Source organism: Juglans regia, chromosome 16 (genome assembly GCF_001411555.2).
Source record: "Juglans regia cultivar Chandler chromosome 16, Walnut 2.0, whole genome shotgun sequence".
NCBI lineage: Eukaryota > Viridiplantae > Streptophyta > Magnoliopsida > Fagales > Juglandaceae > Juglans > Juglans regia.
The window spans coordinates 10483459-10505996 of NC_049916.1; the positions used below are offsets into that span (position 1 = coordinate 10483459).

The 22538-nt window shown below is 37.4% G+C and overlaps 1 protein-coding gene across 1 annotated transcript; it reads left to right on the forward strand.

Annotated features, from left to right (window-relative positions):
* Positions 1–18424: 18424 nt before the first annotated feature.
* LOC108993474 (protein indeterminate-domain 5, chloroplastic-like) lies at positions 18425–22302 on the forward strand. Its single transcript, XM_018968406.2, has 3 exons — positions 18425–18810; positions 19145–19544; positions 20836–22302. The coding sequence occupies exons 1-3, from the start codon at positions 18603–18605 to the stop codon at positions 22013–22015; spliced, it is 1788 nt and encodes a 595-aa protein (XP_018823951.1). The 5' UTR covers positions 18425–18602; the 3' UTR covers positions 22016–22302.
* Positions 22303–22538: the final 236 nt, after the last annotated feature.

Consider the following 22538-nt stretch of genomic DNA (forward strand, 5'->3'; position numbering starts at 1 on the left):
ATTGTAGGTTAACTCTTTCTCTGATATCCATAAAGAATAAATGCCTTTTTCGAAAACCCATTAGATTTTCTGTTTTTGATATATACAAATACTTAGATCCAGCCCTCTCAGTTCTATATGATATATTGATCATCTATAACTATCAGAAATAGAAATAATGCCTTGTGAACAATCAAAGTAGATTAGAAAACATATAAGTGTGGAACTTTTCTTGCAGAAAGTAATATTGACATTGATTTGTGATGAACCTTATGTAAAATCCTTCGCTTCTAGTTAAGGCCGCAGTTAGGGAAGATTGATTTAGATATTTGGCTGAATTTCATTGTTTTTCTTCCAATTCTTCTTTCTGTTTGCATGCATGCATTCTATCCTTTAGACTATACTAGCTAAAATATTCAAGGGTTAATTAATTAGGTTTAGAACTAGCTACTAGATCTTTGTGCTCAACATGATTACACAACCCAAGCTGTTTATTTGATAATTGGTGTAAAGAAGTAGAAGTTGGGGGTTAAATAAGATGAAACAGTTCATATGAATATTGGTAGAAATAATGTAATAAATAACTAACTTCGACAAGCTAGCTAGGAAATGAATTGTCCAACTTGATCATGTTGACTTTCATTTTAAGCTGAATTTCAGATTAGTTTTAAGTGACAGGATCATTCAACTTATATTATTACTACCCATATAAACATTTTAAGTAGCAGTAGGATAAATATACAATCTTAAATACCCATAATACTTATCTATATTTCTCTTATTATTTGAGATCGTGAAATGCAAAAAAGACCTAGATCCTTGATGGTAAATGTGCTGTTGCCCACAATTAATGGGCTAAAATGGAGGATTATAAGCTTATTTTAACTATAAAATGTAACTCTTTTGTGCTGATAAAACTGTCACAATTGTCTCAAAGATGGATTTTCATCATGAATAAAGTCTCTCTCTCTCTCCTTTTTTTGTTGCCTCTGTCTTTCTCTTCTTAAATCCTTTTTTTTCTTGCGGGCTTCTTCATTTAGGTAGTACTGGATGTGATGCAATATTGAAAGAGGTACACTTAACTGGTGGTGCACATAACAATGTTTTTATTGTTCATAATATAAATTGAATAAAAAGCAATGCTACTCTTTATTGTTAATTTTTCATGCTTTGTCACACCAAATGATGTGACACATTTTAAGTAGCTTCCTTGAAAGCCACTATATTGATTACATTTTACGTAGCAGCTTCACTACAAGAAACAAATTTCCTTTACCATGCATGCAACAACTTCACACCAACTGTATTGGAACAGTTCATATGAATATACTAAGGTGCAATAATGTAATAAATACCTATTCTATATAGTTAACCTTTAAATTGGAATTAGGTGTAGAGACACAGATTGCAACATCTGGTATCTGACTTCTACTTTTTTCACCAAGACAATTAACTGGCCTAAAACTAGTTTGCTTATCATATATATATGCAGGTTATTGAGAAGATCTTCTGTTTTAAATACAGTGGTTTGAATAATGTTTTTGACTATGTTTAACCCTTTATGACCATGTGTTAAACTAGTGGAGATGAGAATGTATTATTCTTAACACTTTTCTGATATGATAATACCCTATATAAGCAGCCGAGGATTTTATTCAAACTAGTAGGGAAATTAGAATTTCCTGGTTTTTCGACATATACGCTTGCTGTTTTTGCTATGCTTTCACACTAAAATGATGTGAATTCTTAGGTTTTCTTCAAATCTAGTATGCTTGGGATATGTAGTTGAGATTGTGGTTAAATGAGGGATGTTTAAGAGCATGAATCTACCAAATCTGCTAGTTGTCCATGGAAGTGCAGAAAATACGGCACTGCATTCTGTATTGCTTCTTCAACCAGTCCATTTCATCCCCATTTTTTATTTGCATCTTTTGCTCAAACAAAATTATTTGTCTCTCTCCAAAGAGTGAAAATAAGGGACAAATACCAGTTCCGAGTGAGCTTTATTATTTCATTTAACTTTGGTTCTAACAAGTTACTAACAAGTTGTCAAATGCCATTTCAATAGTGAAATTTTCAGATTTCACTATTGACTTCCTTGCTCTCTTCCATTTTAAGTCAATTCCTATCATTTGTACATTCGTTAACCCACGCATGTACCCATTTTTAAGTCAATGGATTTTAACGTCGAAAACACCGGGCCGGTCCATATGTGCTTATTTATTTCTACTTTTTTAAATATTGAGAAGATCTTCTGTTTTAAATATTCTGTTTCAATCATGTTTTGACTATCTTTAACCCTTTATGACTGTGTTAAACTAGTGCAACATGTTTATGTTTTATTTTTAACACTTTTCTTCAATGATAATATATGTTGTAAGCAACCGAGGATTTTATTCAAGAGGGTAGCGCTCGATTAGAATTTCCTGCCTTGGTGCTGATAGTTTTGTTGCTGTTTATGCTATGCAAATAGACCCAAAATGATGTGAATTCTCATGTTTGTTTCAAATCTAGTATGCTTGGGTTGTGTAGTTGAGATTGTGGTTAAATGAGCATACTCTATGTTTCCGTTGAGCATGAATGTCCTTTAGCTGCTGGCTGTCCATGGTAGTGCAGAAAATTTTGGATCGCACTCTGTTTTGCTTCTTCAACCAGTCCATTTCATCCCCATTACTCATTTGCATCTTTTGCTCAACCAAAGTTATTTGTTTCTTTGAAAAACTATTGCAAACAAGGGGCAACAACCATCCATCTTGTAAGCTTTAGCTCTTCATTTAATTTGGTTGCAACAAGTTACTAAAAAGCTGTCAAATGCCATTTTAATGGTGAAATTGCCAGATTTTTGTAACTTCCTTGTTCTCTTCCATTTCTAAGTCAATTCCTATCATTTGTTTTGATTCTTAACCCACGATCTTCATAATATTGAAGGGTAGAAAATTCAATAGCCTTTATTGGATAGCAAGCATGGTATTAGTCATTTTCATTAATTCCTTCCGAATTCTTGAAATGAGGAGTTTTAAAGTTTGAGCTTAGTGCTAAGTATGGAGAGAAGTTAAATGAGAGGGAGGTTGTGCTTTGTGGTTGATTAACCCTAAGTGAATGGGAGGTCAGGAAAGTGCTTTGTATTTATAATTGATAGGATTTTTTTGGGTGGTTATGGCTCTATACCCTGAAGGTACACACTGAATTGGTGTGTTGTTTAGTACTGGTACTTCATATAACACAAACTGATTAAGTGTTGTTGCTAGGAATTTTTGTGTGCGTGTGGCATGCACAAAAATCTGAATACACTTTCTAAGCTGTCGTTCTCAGCATATTTCTCGTGTATCCACTAAAATCTGGTTAGGATGCAAGCTACCATTTTTCTTTTGGGGCTGAAATGAATCTTTTCCTCTTTTTTATCTTTCAAATAACTATTAAGATATGGATGCAAAGAAAATCTTAACTAAGGATATGAACTTAGTAAGAAGGTTTTATGGATTGGGTTATCTTTCTTGATGGAAGGAAATTTTTCTTGGTATGATACTTGGAAAACTAAAGTTTTGGCATGTCTATATAAAAGTTTGTCTTTTGGTTATATTTCCTTGTATCAGACATTATGCATGTTATATGAAGAATTTAGTCAAAACATAAACATGTTGCACTAGTTTAACACAGTCATAAAGGGTTAAAGATAGTCAAAACATGATTGAAACAGAATATTTAAAACAGAAGATCTTCTCAATATTTAAAAAAGTAGAAATAAATAAGAGGGTAGCGCTCGATTAGAATTTCCTGCCTTGGTGCTGATAGTTTTGTTGCTGTTTATGCTATGCAAATAGACCCAAAATGATGTGAATTCTCAATTGTTGCTTCCATCCATTTATCTTTCATGTACAAAACCCAATGGCCTTTATTGGACAGCAAACATGCAATATTATGTATGCTCTAGTTATTTATTTAGGATGCTTGGAATAAGGACTTTTAAAGTTTGGCTTAGTGCTAAGTATGGATAGAAGTTAAATGGTTTGATGTTGTGCTTGTTAGTTGATTTTCCCTAAGTTGACAGGATGTAAGGAACGTGCTTTCTAGTTGAAATTATATAGTTGGTTTATGCAGTTAAGCTTCTGATTAAAATCATTACTCCTATATTTGTTTGCTTTTATTTGTATATATTTCTTTTGTTTATTGATTTCGTTTGTGTTAGGCTCTTCTATTAAGATTTAATCTGACACTTTATGTTTCATTTTTGGGTGCAGATTGTAGGACGGACGTGCTGTCATTTTGATTGAAAAGCACTTGGCTGAGCCCGACGGCCTTATTGGTGAGCCATTTCACCCAGGGGTGAGCTGAAACAATTTGTATTGGGGATTGAAGGTAACGAATACCCATACACGTCCGTAATTCCTTCTTCCTTTCATTTCATGAATTCTCAAAACATAGATGGATGTTTTGTTGTTAGTGTTATTATATATGCTAGACATTCTAATGATTGGTTAATATATATGGTTTATTATTAGATAATCCATCTAATAATAATTGTATTTTACTTAACAAATTCCACATGCTGTTTGTTCTTTGTTTTGGGTGATGTTGTTTGCCGGTAAAGGTATTTTTCCTTGTAGTGGCTAATTAATTAATTTGAATTTGAGTTAGAGTGGTCAGTGCTATGATTTAATTTCCTTTACTTAATAATACAGTTGGTAGATATAAAATAACAACAAAGAACTCAAGGATCCTTAAGCAAGACCATGCAAAAGATGTCAACCAAAAGTGACTCTGCATGCAAACCCAAAAATAATTATTACCAAGTCAGAATGAAGCTGTTAAGTACTGCTTAATGCATCTATATTTCAATCCTTGGATTAAACAATGTATTTTCTTAGATTATATATATTGGACAAGTATTATAAGGAATTGCCTAAAACAGTATGGAGTATATAAGGTAGATAAGTAGTTTCTGCCGACCAAACAAGAAAAAGTGGTCAGTGTTATGGCCTCACAAACGAACAAATTCCCAACTGAGATGATATCAAGAAAACCTGATTACTTCTTGATTCTTCTATCTTTTCTTATCTTCTATATATAATCTTCAACTATAATGTCGGACCAATTATAGTTGTTTGCTTACTTTTGTTAGGAAAATTGCTTTAACAATATTACATCATCTATCTACGATGAATTGTAATTTCCATAGATGAAAACATAAATCGGAACTCACATACAACCATAGAATGAAATGGACATTTTAGACAACATAATAAAGCATGAGCCAGTTATTGCAAGAAGTTTAATTTTTTTTTAATAATACAAGTAAATAGGCATTGCCCAAGTACATATGAGGTACTATACAAACACCATATCTTGAATTCAGTATTTGTTACATGATTCCAGTGGTGTATGCAAACACCACAGCTTAGACCACCTTCCTATATCTTAAGAAAGCAACTTATTTGTAAGTTGTAGGCACGAGTAAGCAACACAATTCATTGCCTTCAAAAAATGAACTGTTACACACATATGCTCTTTAAATAAACTATATTACACTAACCTTTGGTATGCAATAACTGAACAGTGCCACACATATATGCTCTTTAAATACGCTGGCAACCTCTATAACATCCTTCACAGTCTTGATTAGAGTTTCCTGAATTCCACGTAAAGGTTACTCCCATTGGCGCCACGCTCTAAAAGCCTAGTGTCTCAACCACCTTCTAATATGCTTTTTATGAAGTGAACTCGGTGCCTCCAATTCTCTTCTTCAAACAACTTATTCATTCTTCTAAACGTGAATGCGCACTATAGTCAGTTTTTCATCGAACTTAGTTGTTTACGGTCCATGCTTAACTAACTTTCTTCCCCTCCCATATCGTGCTTCAGATGGACAAAAGTTGGATGAATGACCCCGATAGGCTTGTATCACCTACATATGCCGAAGGCGTTAAATATTTCCTCGCACAAGCACGAAACCATGCAAGTGGAAGGGATCGCATCCGGTGTCCATGTCGTGCATGCCTTAACAATCTGTGGCTGCCTATATTTGAGGTGGAAACTCATTTGTTTATGAAAGGGATCAACCCAAATTACACGCAGTGGATATTTCATGGGGAGGAGGATACAACATGGAACGTGAGTGATGAAGATATTGATGATGATATCAACCAAGAAGACGATTACATAGATGACATGCAGGATATGTTGGATGACATCCGGGCAGGCACCTTCGATGATGGGCCCCAAGATAGCACTCCTGCGGCAAACAGGCCACGAGAGACGGTAGATTCACCATCTTTCGAGCAGCTACTAGAGGATGCCCGACGTCCGTTATTCGATGGGTGTACAAAATTTTCAAAATTGTCATTCGTTGTCAAGTTGTTACACATCAAATCGATCGGTGGGTGGTCAATTAAGTCATTTGACATGCTACTTGATTTGTTGAGGTCTGCCTTTCCTGATGCCCTATTGCCAAGATCATATGAGGAGTCAAGGTCGTTGGAGCGCGGTTTGGGCTTCAAATACCACAAAATCCATGCGTGCCCCAACGACTGCATCTTATATTGGAAGGAAAATGCTGCTCTTAATGAATGCGTTGTATGTAAGGCTTCGAGGTGGATACCAAATACACACGGACAGCGCGCGGTACCTCAAAAAGTGTTGCGTCACTTTCCTTTGAAACCGAGATGCAGCGTCTCTTCATGTCTGCAAAGATAGCAGGTGATATGCGATGGCACAAAGAGCAACAGACGAAAGAAGATACTTGTATGAGACATCCGGCCGACTCTGAGTGCTGGAAGAAATTTGATGAAGACCATGGCTGGTTTGCTTCGGATCCTCGCAATGTTAGGCTCGGTCTGGCAAGTGATGGCTTCACTCCATTCAACAACTTGGCTAAACCTCATAGCATTTGGCCAGTCATCCTTGTCCCCTATAACTTGCCGCCGTGGTCATGCATGAAAGACCAATTCTTCATGACATCTCTGATTATTCCTGGCCCAAGGTCACCAGGGAATGAGATTGATGTATACTTGCAGCCGTTGATGGATGAACTGCTTGAATTTTGGGAAGATGGGGTACCTACATATGATGCCTCAACCAAGGAGACGTTTATGTTGCATGTTGCCTTATTGTGGACAATCAATGATTTTCCTGCCTACGGGAATCTGTCTGGCTAGTCAACAAAGGGAAAATTGGCTTGTCCGTCTTGCAATGCAGACACAGACTCTAATTGGTTGAAATATGGCCGAAAACATTGTTACATGGGACATCGCCGTTTCTTACCCCCAGATCACATATGGAGAAGGAGGAAATGGTTGTTCAACGATAGAGAAGATCATCGCATGCCACCAAGGGATGTAGGAGCTGAAGAGATTCAAAATCAATTGCAGATGATTGGGGATGTTCAGTTTGGCAAATCTCATAGGAAGAAAAAATGCACTGCTGAAGAGCTTAACTGGACAAAGTGTAGCATATTCTTCGTTTTACCTTATTGGTCAACAGTTCGACTTCGGCATAATTTAGATGTTATGCATATTGAGAAGAATATTGCCGACAAAATCTTATTCACTTTAATGAACAGTCAAGGGAAAAGTAAGGATAACATCAATTCAAGGCGTGACTTAGAGCTTTTGGGCTATAGAAAAGAATTACACTTGAGCTGTGATGGTGATCGTGTAACAATGCCACATGCACAGTACACATTAAACGTCGAGCAAAGGAATAAATTTTGTGAGTGGTTGTCTGATATCAAATTTCCAGATGGGTTCGCTTCCAATATCTCGAACTGTGTATCTCGACGTGAGTGCAAAATCTCAGGGTTGAAAAGCCATGACTGTCACGTTTTCCTTCAAAGACTACTCCCTATTACTGCTGGGGGGTATTTAAGAAGTGACATTGGCTTGGCATTGACTGAACTTGGTACTTTCTTCAAAGAGTTGTGCGCTCGAACACTCGATGTCAACCGCCTGGCCCAACTCCAAACTGATGTTGTCACCATTCTATGCAAACTGGAGATGATATTCCCTCCTTCCTTTTTCGATGTTATGGTCCACCTAGTTGTCCATTTACCCCGTGAGGCCAGACTTGGGGGTCCAGTACAATATAGGTGGATGTACCCATTTGAGAGGTATCTCGGCAAATTCAAGCGGTATGTTAAGAATAAAGCCCGCCCAGAAGGTTCAATAGCCGAGGCCTACATTCACACCGAATGCTTGACATTCTGCTCTATGTATCTCAAAGATATTGAGACGAGGTTTAGTCGACCGGACAGCAACATTGATGCTGACGAAGAGGAAACGTTAGATGGGTTCAAAATTTTCAACCAGAAAGTCCGTCCCTTGGGCATGCCTTCTAACGTGCAATTAGAAGATAAACTATTTAGGGCAGCCATCTGGTACGTGCTCAATAATTGTGCGGAGATTGGACCTTATATAGAGTAAGCATTAACGAGTCTACTAAAAAATCATCTTTCATTCTATACAATTTGTTATGAACCCAATATCATCTAACTTCAATATGTTGTTTCGCCTCGATGCACCAAATGCAGGGAACAGTACGCGAAATGTAAGGTGCAACACCCAGATTGCACCTTACACACCCACCAAACTGAGTTCCCAACTTGGTTTAAGCAACGTGTAAGTTCTTATCCATTCCTATCTAAGATGTGCTGCTATAGCTTTCATTTTATATGATTTGGATATAATCGAAAATTATAGTTATGAAATTTGTTTTTTTAAATATATAGATCCAGGAACATCGTACCTCGCATACACTTGATGTGTCCGCTGATCTGTACGCGTTAGCTTGCGGGCCTGACCGTTGGGTTGCAACATATGCTGCTTGCATAATAAATGGAAAAAGGTTTCATACGAAACAGCGTGAACTTCGCCGGCGTACACAAAATTCTGGAGTGGTGGTAACTGGTGATGAGGCCACAAATAACTTGGACTTCTATGGAGTTATTAATAATATTGTAGAGTTACGCTACATGGAGTGGCGTCGGGTGTACCTGTTTGAATGTGATTGGTTTGACGTTGGTGATCGAAAACGAGGGGTGCGGGTGGATGACCATATGATTAGTGTCAATATGAACAGGACTTGGTATAAGGATGAACCATTCGTGTTGGCAAGTCAGGCTGATCAATGTTTCTACATAAGAGATTTAAGGGCGAAAGGGAATTGGGGTGTTGTGCAGAACTATGCAAATAGGAATGTATACAACATTCCGCCACTGCCGAGAGTTCTTGAAGTACTTGATGGGGAATCAAGTACTCCTGATGCCGATCAAGAAGATGAGCCATCATATTATTATGAACCAGTGCAGTGTGATAACACAGATCAAGTGGCAACTCAACTGAATAGGCCTGATATACTACCTAGCCATGTAGATGCACGAGAAATCATGGATCCGGTTGGTCAATGCATAGATTCAACAGGCTTTATTAATGATGACATGATCACTTCTGAGTCTGGAAATGCGGCCAGTGAGGGGGAATATTCAGATGAAGAGGACCTATCAACAAATGAGGGGGAACATTCAGATGAGGATGGGCACACAACATCTGATGAGTCTGGCGACCTATAAATATAACCCAGGAATTTCGTTCATTTAAGGTTGAGATATTAGAATTTTTGTTCGAAATTTCCATGTGTATATAGACATCTGACAATATGAGATTGACTTTGAAATTGGTATGTGTATATAGACAGTTCAATATGAGTTTGGGTGAAATATATGTTCTGATTTATTTTCTTACCACCATGAAGAAAATCATTTTACCTGGCTCGAACTAATTATTATGCAAGTAGCAAACAATCTTGAGAGTAGTATTCAAGTTTTACAACATCTATACCTAAATTAAATAGTATTAAACCATGTGATTTAATTTGCTTCAGGTTACGTTCAATATCGGGAGGCTGTGTGAGGAGCACTATGCATTATCAAGGTATATATACGGCCGACTCTCAGTTATTCGTTTGTCTATTTAAAGTCTCATAGTGTAAGGGTTAGTCTACCTAAAAGTAACTGAAAATGGTAGATAAATTTACTTGTTTACGAACCTGTCTGTGCATATTGAGATTATTTTGTATCAATTAGGGCATCAATTTTATCCAACTATGTTATTAACTTCTACTCGTGCAGGTAATCAGCCGGGACCTAGTTCAAGAGGTGGAGGCAGACTTCGAGGTCTTCGAGGTGGAAGGCGTTATATCCCATACTCAGGTCGTCACATCCGACCACGTGGTGCGAAATTATCTTCATATCATAGCATGGAGGAGTGTAATCAATCCTCCTTAGATGACTTGACACAGCCCCCAAGTCCCCCACCATGCGTTGTGCCAACTCACGCGCCAGAACCTATTCAAGAACCCCCACCAAATACTGCTGGGGAACAATCACCTACTAGAGAACAAACGGGTACATGTTTTTCCAATACTTTAATTTTGAAAGCATTATCATGTTTGTTGACGTGTTATTAAGTGTGAATATTCCACATTACACTTTAAAATACTAATATATTGTACCTTAAAATACAGCTGCAGATGCCCCAACGGAGACCGAAGGAACGCAAGAACAGAGGAGACGAACTCGTGGGCCATCTAGATGCATTTTCTTTGACAAGCTAAGGAAGAACAGGAAAGTGCAGTTGAAGATAAACGATGGTGAGACAGCCCCATGTTGTGAACACGCTTCTATGTTCACAACACGAGTATCGTGGATTGTGAAACAATACTGTGATATGAGTTACAAGCGTTGGTCGGATGTCCCACCAGCGATTAAAGAGGAGCTCATCGACCGTGTTCGGGTAAGTCAAAAATTTAATTGTCCTTGTTTGGAAGTTGTTTATGTAGTATAATCATCGCGTAAATAACGAGATGACACATTGATTGTTTGCATGCTGCCTTATGTAGAGTGACTTTGTGTTGGACTGGGATCGCGAAAACCACCGCTTGACGGTGACAAAGGCCTTACGTAAGCGCTTCAACTCCTTCCACCACGACTTGCACAAGATTTATGAATCCTATGGAAGCCACGCAGAAGCGTTGGCTAATGGAACTAGTCTGGTGGACCCCATTGTATGGGTGAAGTTGTGTGAAAGGTGGGGCAGCGATGCCTTCAAGGTACAGATATTCATATATACATATAACCATATAATATGTAAATATTTAATATGTCTAAATATTGTGGTGGAAAATCTGTTTGTCTATTATAAGTAATTGTTCCCTAATGTGTATGACAGAAAATTGCAGCTCAAAATCGGGAGAACCGAAACAAGCAGGCCATTAATCACACATCAGGACGTAAATCATTCGTCCGATTACTTGAGCAAAATGTATGTCTAAGGGAAAACAATCTTTTCATTTCAAGAGAATAGTGAAAATGCACTTTACTTGGAGATTTTAGTGACAATATTACTTTACTATCACTAAAGGTGGTTACTCATAGCTTTTGTTGTTCAAATGTCACATGGTTCATACACATGACAGCGCAATGAGAATGGGAATTTGGTCGACTTCTACAAAGAGACGCGTTGGTCGAAGAAAAAGAATGCATTTGTCACAGATGCTATAGAAAGTACTTATGTGAGTAGTACAGAAACAGCCGTTGGGATCTATGTTTATTTCTATACGTGATAAATATTAATATAGCACTAGCTGATTATTTGTTAATAATCGTTGCTTTCTCAATGTGCAGAAGGAGATGCAAGGTAGGTTGGATGGCCTAGGACCAGAGCAACGGAGTGATGAGGCAGCAGCGACTGTCTTTAGGGAGGTTCTTGGCCATCGACCTGGATATGCATGGGGACTTGGGGAAATGGTCATCCCCGAGTCAAGTAGACAACGTGACAAAGTTCAAATGCAACAATACATGTCTGAGGCTGAAAAGCACAAGAAAGATGCTGAACAATATAAGAAGGATGCTGAGCAATATAAGAAGGATGCTGAAGCTTACAAGAGTCAGCTGGATGAAATGAGGACAGAGATGCGGGAGCTGAGGGAGCATCAGATACAAAATGACAAAGTGATGCAGTCTTTCTTTAGGGCATTCCCGTCGTTCACTGAGTCAGTTCGACAGACTCAGTGTAACGATTCCCCCGGCCCATAAGGGGCTTCTCGTAAAAGGGCACATTTTTTGGGTAGTTTTTTGTGACACCGGGGAGGCATGAGGAGTTTGGGGTGTCGACGTGTTGTGCTTTTGGGTGGTTTTTGTACTTAGTCTATACGACACTGGGCTATATATATAAATATATATATAGTATTATATATATATTTATATAAATCTTGGATCTATGTCTACACCAGGGATCTCTTGGATCTCTCATGGTCTGCAAATGAGGTTAGTATCATTTGGAGTTATCCACCATAAAATATACAGGACAAGTGAAGTGTTCAATATATTTCTAGCAACTTGGTTTCCCAAATCCGATGAATATTCATACAAAATTTTTGTTGTTTGCAACAGTTGCTCTTATCGTCCCTGTCGAGAAGAATATCTACGCACATTGGGCTAGTAGGATGTGACAGATGCCTAAGGATCTTTTCTCAAAATATTCTATGGTGAGCATAAAACAAAAATCCTAAAACCAAGCTCCTAAGGATTTTTCTTATCTAACTTTTAAAAATATGAATTGCAGATTCTTGGATTGGATATCTGTTCTGACATTTTGGTGGGCGATGATATGAGAAGGGGCATATCAGGTGGACAAAAGAAGCGTGTTACTACAGGTATTGCATATAAAAATTTAAGTGGCAGTAGTTTTTGCCGTAGACCAAACAGTTTTTTATAATGATTATACTGAATGTGGGAGAAATGCTGGCTGGAGGTATATCATGGACGTGACAATGATAATATCTCTTCTGCAACCTGCGCCTGAATCCTTTGATCTTTTTTATGACATTATCCTACTTTCAGAGGGTCAGATTGTTTATCAAGGTCCACGTGACAATGTTCTTCAGTTTTTTGAAAATGTAGGCTTCAAGTGCCCAGAAAGGAATGGAGTTGCAGACTTCTTGCAAGAGATTACATCAAAAAAGGACCAGGAGCAGTACTGGTGCAAGAGATTACACTGTTGGGTTTGCTCCTGCTGCTAGTAGGTACGTGCATGCACTTAACATTCTTTAAGATAAATGAGTAGAATTCCCCTGCATGGAATTGCTTACCTGGTTACTTGTTGGAATTCTATAGGTTTTTTCGTCAGTTATTGGCATTCTTCAGTGTCCATCAGATGGCCCTATCACTTGTTGCAGCACTTGGAAGAACACAAGTTGTGGCAAATACAATTGGTACCTTCTCATTGCTGTCCATTTTTGTCCTCGGGGGATTTATTGTTGCCAAAGGTCAGTATTTTAATCTTTTATGCCAGCGAATTTTGGTGTATAGCCAGCAATATTGAATCGATGGCAAAAGTATTGAACCTTGTAGTGATGTTTCGTACATATAATGGATTATTTCTTATTTTGCGAGAAAAGAAACTGGAATAATATTGAAGGGACCAAACTCCTTCCTCACCTACAGGCCTACCAACATGCTAGAAAGGCCTGTGGGCCCAATGGAGCAAGCTTATGACACTCGGCCTCTGGTAGCCAACCCTAGTCCTTCACTGTAGGCCTCAGATCTTTTAGCACTACTAGTATATAAGGAGACCACCCTGCCACTCTCCAAATAGTATGGGAATCCAAATGCTCTCCCAGACAACAACTTGGGGCCAGATAAAGGGAGAATTTAAATAATAACAAATCCAGACATTTATGTGAATAAAAGAATTAGGCTGTTGTGCCAACCAGAACAAGTCATCTTCCGCTATCTCTCTCTCGCTCTCTCTCTCTCTATATATATATATATATATATTAGAGGAAATTCAATCGAGATAAGTTTATTCGAGTTTTGGATTCGTAAAGGCGTTATATAAGCCATCTAACCTAAGTATCAGAAGTGTTTCATACCCTTCAAGCCTTTTCTAAGTTCATTGTGCAGGTTTACTTAAGATGTTTGCAGTAGTGCGAAACATGTCCACAACAAATATCATACATTTACGACAGTTTAGTGAACGATTGAGATTGCATGATGTTGAATATAAGGAGGAATTTTTTTAGTTTTTTATGGATTAAAAAAAAACTATAATTATAATAATAAGTATTACTTTTCTTTTCTCTTGTAAGTGACATGATTCACAACTTCTTTAGTTGGTCATATTTTGTAAGAGATAAATATTCACGATCTCTTGCTACCAGCTTGGTATTGAGGAACAAGTTGTGGAGATATATTCTTTCTTATTGTGAATTGGTTTAATAATAATTCTCAATCCCTTGGATTTATACTGATATTTGGGATGATATCCTTCATTTTAAAAATGTCTTCCCTTCTAGTATTAATCATATATAGAAAGAAGTAAGTGCTTTTAAGTCTTGCTACCTATGGAGCTCAAGGCCGCACGGTAAGTTTTTTCTCCAGTTTTGAGCTCCTCAAAGATATGGTTGGCCTTTTTGTTTTGGATTGTGCAAGTATTCCTAACTTTCATCATTAATTTATAATGTTTTTTAAGCTTTATGCAGTACTACGTCGTATTTTTTAGCTGGAGTTTTCCAATAATATTTTTCATAAGAGCTTGGTTTTGGGATTTCTTTTGTAACTCATTTGCTCTATTTGTATAAGTATAAGGTATTCTTCTGTCAAAATTAGCAGAGGAGGAGGGACAAGTGCCTGCAGCTAAAGATCCACAAAGAAACCCTGCACTAGCATCAAAGAGCTTTAGGAATGGAGTTAGCTCCAGCGGTGATACGTCATCCAGTGCTTCATCTGAAGTAACTTCATCTGAATACTCCAGCAACTCAAAAGAAGACTAAGGGAACTAATCCTTTTGATTAAGGAGCAATTTTCTTCCTGCAACCAATGATTTGGTACTGTGACCTTTGGATGATTGTGATGCTTATTTATTATTAAGGATAAAAGCTCAGTTTGTATATGAGAATACATTAATACACCACCCCATTGTAATACATATGAGTTTGGATTTTGTTGATGGGCTTGGATGCAATTGAATGATTTTATTTTGCATGTTATATCGATCAGCAACTTGAATGAATGAGTTTGGATTATGAATAGTGCATTTAGGAACAATTAAAAACCAGGCCTAAAAAGAAAATTCGGCCCAGGAAATTTAAACATGAATTCAGTTTTCGCGGTGAAATATGTCCTTTACCGGCGATTTTTACTCGCCGCTAAAAAACTAAAACTTAAATTCTCCTAAACCAGCGATGTACAAATCGCTACTAAAACATATATACTGGCGATAAAAAATTCGCGGCAAATAAATTTAAATAGCAGAACGTGTATTACGGCGATCCCATTACTCGCTGTCTATAATTATATAGCGGCGATTTAAATATCGCCGCTATATACGTATCGAGTTGAAAACTCAATTAGCAGCGAGTAAAACCTCGCCGTATTATATGATTTAGCAGCGATCTTTTATTCACTGCGAAATACTGGCAGGTCTATGGCCGCGATAATTAATCGCTGCTATATGAAATTATATGGCGATTTTGATATTACGGCGATTTTGTGGAGTCGCTGGCAAATATATTTGGCAGCGATATTTTGATATATAGCGGCAAAAATTAATCGCTGCAAATAATCTATCCCAGTGTTTAACAATAGAATCATATATTGTATTTGCGGCGATTAATTTGTAATCAGCAGCGAAGAAATAGTCACCGGGATATTGAATATATGGCGGCGATTTTTGGCTTTCGTTGGACTAGATCTAAAGTGGGGCGTTAATACCGGCGAATTTCCAGCGACAATAAAATTGCTGGTGTAGATGTATGCCAGCGAATTTTGGTGTATAGCTAGCGATTCAATATCGCTGGCAAAAGTATTGAACCTTGCAGTGTGTCTTTCATTCCGTGTGGTCATCGAGTTGATTTCGTTAACGTTTAATTACTAGAAGGTGTATAATCCAAGTGTTAGATCAAATATATATGTACGCGTCAATATTTTTTGTGTTTCTGTACGTATGCCTATCCTGAAACCACTATAGGCAGTACGTACTACGTTGAGTCCAGAGAGAGCCATGGCCCTCCTCCTCCCAAAATATAATTATTAATTATTATTCAGATTCAAATAAATTTCGGTGAAAAGTAATATTATTGATCCTAAAAAATTCGGAAACTTCTCGAAATCTTTCAAAAACATGAAAAAATTTCTTCACCCGTCTAAAATTGTTGACTCTTCTGAAAAGTATGAAAAAAAAGTACTTTCTATATCTTCCTGAAGTCCATAATTTGGTCGCTAAAGTATGAATACATACATACATACATATATATATATATATATATATCTTTTATAAAATTCAAAAGTCTTTCAATTTTAAAAAAAATTAAATTGTCAATTTTAAACCTTTAAACGTTTGCACATCCTCTCTTAATATAAGTTCCTTCAATCAACCTTGTTCCTATTTTTGTAGCGAATTGAAAAGCAGAAACAATCAGGATTCAGAACATACATGTTATTGTTTTCTTATAAAGTAATGTTATACACAACAATCTTATTCTATTTTGATCATATTAAGTAGTATATAGTATATTTATTACTATTAAATGATAAAAAAATATGTAATAAATTATCATTTAATAATAATAAATGTGTCAAATCTTACTTAGTGGGATGAAAATAAAATAGTAGTATGTTGTATAGAATTTACCTTTCTTATATATAAAAAATGAACTTTAAGTAATGCTACTCATCGTCTTTTTTCTAATCATTAATTTTTTTATTATTGATGATCATATGCTATTAGATGATTAGTTCATAAAAGAAATATAATAAATAGTATACAATCATGTATTTAATATCATATTATAAAATGATAAAAAAATAATGAAAAAAAGATGATGAATAAATTTATTGACTAATTTTATATTGAACACGTGCATTAACGATTTCTTTTTCTTTTTATTGGTTATTGTTTCCAGTTTTCTAGTCAGGGAACCAAACCACTAAAAGCATCACGTCTCTAACTCTGGTCGTTTTCAGAGAACGGTTGTTTCTGGTAATACTTTTCTTGCCCATACTTTTCATGTACATGACCGGCAGCCATATTTCTTACTATTTTTTTTTTTAAACACAATAGAAGTTTAGAACAGCTATCTATCTTACAATGTATTCCCGGCGATTAGAAGGAAGGGAAAAAAAAAATAAATAGAAGGCATGCGCTGTTGTTTAGGGTTGAGGTTCAAAACCTGGTACAGATAGAATTATTTATTTTGTCTAAAATAACACTCATATGTTTTATAAAAATATTTCTTATTTAAAATATAATTATATAAAATATAATAAAAAATATTATATGTAAATTATTTTAAAGACAACCAAGCATAATTATTTAAGCCGTCACTGTTACAGGGAATGACAGCTCTTCTAGCAGATAGGTACTCCTTTGTGGAAACAGGTTTAGCTGGCATGGAATAAAAACTGTCATTATCTTTAATATTGAACCTTCGTAAAATCTCGTACTGACTGTACTTATTTTCTATTAAATCCGGCGGTTGAAATTTAGCTGTGACACATGGAAATGACAGCAGTGTGCTTATACTGAATATCAGTGGCGACCAAATTTGAGCGACATTGTTTATCCGTAGTGGTTGGATTAGGTCTTCCCTAGCTATGTTTTATATGGTGATTTTATCCTACTTTTTCCGCGAAACGACCAAACTACCCTCTCTGCCACTGATACGACTGCTGTGAGTACGTAGCGCCGGCCGCTCCATGCAACCGAACCAAACGTGCAGGTAAACTACGACAAGCTGAGAGGAGCTTGTAAGGTAAACTACCGAAGGTTACAGTAATGCTCTAGCTTAAGCTGAATCCGGCCCAGTGTTTTCCATTACACAAAATCAAGTTCATGTCTGCTTCGTAATTCTTTTCTTCTCTATATTACGGTTGGTTTGATTATTTTTCTTTGTTTTTGTTTTTTATAAATGGCTTAATTTGAATTTTTTTTTCACTTTTATTTGAAATTTTACAGTCAGGACCGGAGGGGATGGGTGATGAAGGAAAATTTGTCTGGAAGTGAGTAAGAAGATACAAAATGAGAGAGAGAGAGAGAGAGTGAGAGAGAGAGGTGTTCATGCTGCCCTCACACACACACCATACCATGTCGTTATGTGGCTTGTGATTGGGTCCACCAAGTTGTTTGCCATTACTCTTTTCTCCCTCTGCCAAAAATTAATTTCCATTATGTACATTTTATATATATATGGTTGGAAAGAATTTAGCAAAATCTGGAAAACTGAAAAAGAGCAAAGAAGTAATAAAGGAAAAAAAAAAAAAAAAGTGAAAAAATCCGAGGTATGTGTTACTTTGTAGGTATGACACCAAATCAGAGAAGAAGTACCTGATCAGTAAAACATCACCTGGTAAAAAAAAAAATGCAATTAAAACAAGAGAATCAAATAGTAGAGGAGAAGCACCGAATGGCCACTGTTTTTTTTTTTTTGGTCTTCGACTTTGCTTTAGTTAATTATCTTTAATCTTTTCATATATTTTTCGCCTTTAGGTTTCTGTTAAATCCGCGCAAGAGCACGGAGTCGCCCATCTTCCAGATTTGAGATAATTTGATTGCCCAAAGGAGGATTCAGCTAATTGCATGTGGGTTTTGGTTTCTCCAATCCAGATGCTTTTGCGAGGAGAAGGGAGCTTTTCTTTGAAGATGTCTGCTTCGTCTTCGTCGGTACTGCCAGTCGTTGGAATTAGAGAAGAGGATCAGAACCAGATGATGCAACAGATTTCCTCCGTACCAAATTCATCCAAACCTCCACCCCCAAAGAAAAAGAGAAACCAACCAGGAACACCATGCAAGTATCCATGGCCTTTTTATTATTATTATTCATGTTATTATCGAAGATCTATATCTATTATGAGTAATTAATCTCTTGCCAATTCTACAAGATTCAGTACCCTCCTTCGTTCAATTAGTTTTCCATGATTGTCTTGCTACTTGAAAAGATAAATCCATTACGGGAAATTAAGCAGATTTCGACACTGTTTATAATATTTGAATTACGAGAACTTGGTATATATGAATGTGCTTCTTTAATCGTTGTCTTCTTCGGAGATTTCTCTGGTTATTAATATCTGAATTTTCTAATATATAGTATAATATTGTTTGGCATTTTTTTTCCATGACAGATCCAGATGCGGAGGTAATCGCACTATCTCCCAAGACCCTAATGGCAACAAACAGATTCATATGTGAGGTATGCAACAAAGGGTTCCAAAGGGAGCAAAACCTACAGCTCCACAGAAGAGGACACAACCTGCCTTGGAAGCTAAAGCAGAAGACTACAAAAGAATTACCAAAAAGAAAGGTCTATCTGTGTCCCGAGCCCACATGCGTCCACCACGACCCTTTGAGGGCTCTCGGCGACCTCACTGGCATCAAAAAGCACTACTCTCGAAAGCACGGCGAGAAGAAATGGAAGTGCGAGAAGTGCTCCAAGAGATATGCCGTGCAGTCTGATTGGAAGGCCCATTCCAAAACCTGTGGCACTAGAGAATACAGATGTGACTGCGGCACCCTCTTCTCTAGGTGATGATTAATATTTATCTCGTTCTTCATAATCTTGTTCATTTATCACACTCGTATGCGCGCCTATTAGTACTGATGGAGAGAGAATTACGCAAGGATCCGACTGGGTTGGTATATTTTTTTAGGGCTAGATTCCTCAAGTGACAACTGATTAAAGAAAGTAGTTCCGATGCTTTCTGTTCTGTCTTGGGTACACTTCTCTTCCTCCGTTCCTCGTCCGATCATCTGCCTATCTATCTCTCTTCTCACACGCAAACTCGAGAGAAAAACACGCACTAATACGGTATATATTTGCATCGGTACGGTGGAGAAGGAAATAGCAGAAAACATGTTCCGACGTGAGTTCTCCCTGAAACAGCCACGGTCGTAGATGTTTCGTACTCCAAAAAGGAAAAAATTATTCCCGTGTAAAAATGCCTCGAAAGTACCGCCATTTGGCCATTTTATTTTTTAGGCCATTCACGTGTTGCTACCTATTCCATGTAGAGGGTGACGGTGTTGCTACCAGCAGCTTTGTTCTGTTATGGTTGGCTAGATGTGATCAGTTCTCCTCCGAACTGATACTCAGATGCCATTTTTCACCAATTTCGCTGTTTTGGAGCAGCGGTTGTCTCACGAGTACAGAATTGCGCGCGGTCTAATGGAGTTGAGAGTACTTCTATTGAATTTCTTAGTTAAAAAATGCGGAGACTTCGGTTGACCTGAGCACAATTTAAGCCTGGATATTAAAACATATATATCATGGGATTTCACATTAACTGAAGCAGGAGTTCTCAAATTGTTTCTTCATATTGTTTTGTTCAAAAAGTTGAAACACGTTCTTATGTTGCTTTTATTGAAGTATGGTTCTTGAAATGTTATAGTACTTACGAACTCTTGGGAAGTTTCTTTTAATTTCCTTCTTAGTTCTTCACATCCTTCTCTACCTACTTACTCATGGTTTCTAATATATAGCTTCTCCCTATAGTTTATTTTTTGTATCGTTGAGAATATTGCAAATTATCATGATCTTTCTGCAGTCGCCTTTAAAATTACGCCATTGTTGAATTAATTAGTTAATTGGTAAGACAGTTCCCTAGCATTTTTTTCTTTCTTTTTCCATCTCCCTTGTTTGCTAGAGTTGAACTGCAGTATTTATTTTTTTCTTCTTTGCTAAGTATTACTGCAACCATAGGCATGACATCCACTAAAAGTCTTGCGTGGGCCTCCGTCGTTAATGTCCTTTTTACCATCTTGGCAAGGATGACTAATGTCCCTTTTTTACTCTTTTTTTTCACAATAATTGTATCAGGCGGGACAGTTTTATAACTCACAGGGCATTTTGTGATGCATTGGCTCGAGAAACTTCAAGACACCCTCCCAGCTTGAGCACTAGTACCATGGGCAGCCACTTATATGGAAGAAACAACATGGGAATAAGCTTATCTCAAGTGGGTCCTCAATTTTCCTCCATACAAGACCAGAATAGCCAAACGAGTGAAATATTATTTGACGGTGCCAGACAAAGTCAATTCCATCATATCCTTCCCACGGGAATTGGTTCCTCGTTCAGATCACCACAACCCTTGCACTCTTCTGCTTTTTTCGTGCAGGAATCGACCCAAAACTATGAGCCGGAGAACACATCTCAGCAAGGGTTTTCGCCAAACAAATCCTTGCATGGACTAATGCAATTCTCTAACTTTCAAAACAGCACAAGTACCAACCCTCCAACCGCGAACAATCTCTTCAACCTCAACTTCCTCTCCAGCAGCAGTGCTAGCAGCGGCAGCAATATTGTGAACGCTAACAACATCAATCTTTCATCTTCAGGTTTGCTAATGCCCAATCATTTCGACAATGATGTTGGTACCGGTAGGGGGAATGAAGGGTCGAGTATCTTCTCGGGAAACGTAACGGCTGATCATCAAATCACGACAGGCCCTGCTTTTCTCCATGGCTCATCGATTCGAAGCAAAAATGCCAACCTGCCTATGTCTGCAACTTCATTGCTCCAAAAGGCTGCTCAAATGGGTTCAACATCAAGCAAGAATAGTGCCTCACCGCTAAGAACGTTCAAATCTGATATGGCGCCGCTTGTACCCGGCAGCTTAAACAGTATGTTTGGCGGAAATGGGAACCACCTCCAAGACCTAATGAATTCCTTTGCTACTGGGAATTCCATTTTCGGAAGTGGGTCAGGAGGGCTCGCTAGATTTGATGGATACCATGCAAACATGAGCAATTTAGAAAACATGGACGAACGTCAGAATCTCCATCAAAATCCCACAAGGAGCGTTGGAGCGTCTGATAGTTTAACCAGAGACTTTCTTGGGGTCGGACAGATAGTGAGAAGCATGAGCGGGGTTTCGCAGAGAGAACAGCAAATACAGCATCAGCAACAGCATGGCATGGATACGAGCTCCTCGTACTCGGACAGGAATACTGCGCCGTCCAGCCAATCTTTTGGAGGTGGAGGGGGCTATCCGTGACCGATCCAAAAGAATAGCTGCTGCTCAAAGAAAAAGTACTGAGGTACGTGTAAAAAACTAGCGACGAATTAAATTGATCATAAGACTCAAGCAAGCAAGCAATTAGTTGGATATATTTGCAGCTTATTAAATTAGGTTTGTCATCTTTGGATTCTTTACGATCTTTTCTATTTCTCTGACGCACTGTTTTGCATGGGGGGCAGTCGTGACTTGCAGTAGTACTTTTGTTTCTATTCTTGTCTTGTTGTACTTGTTTTCATTTTATCTATCATTTCTCTCACGTTTAATACGCTGGCAGAGTCACGAGTTGTGGACATAGGATGCCTACAAAATCTCTACTATATATGCTCGGCCATAATGTACTTGTCATATTGCGTTTAGGCCAGATACACTAACCCCAGATAGACACAATATTATTCCCAAATAAATTTTAGGTTCACAAGAATTAGAATCATAATAACATGGCTTGTTTTTGTAAATCTTTTCAATTCATTTCTTTTAATTATTATAATTTTTTTAAATT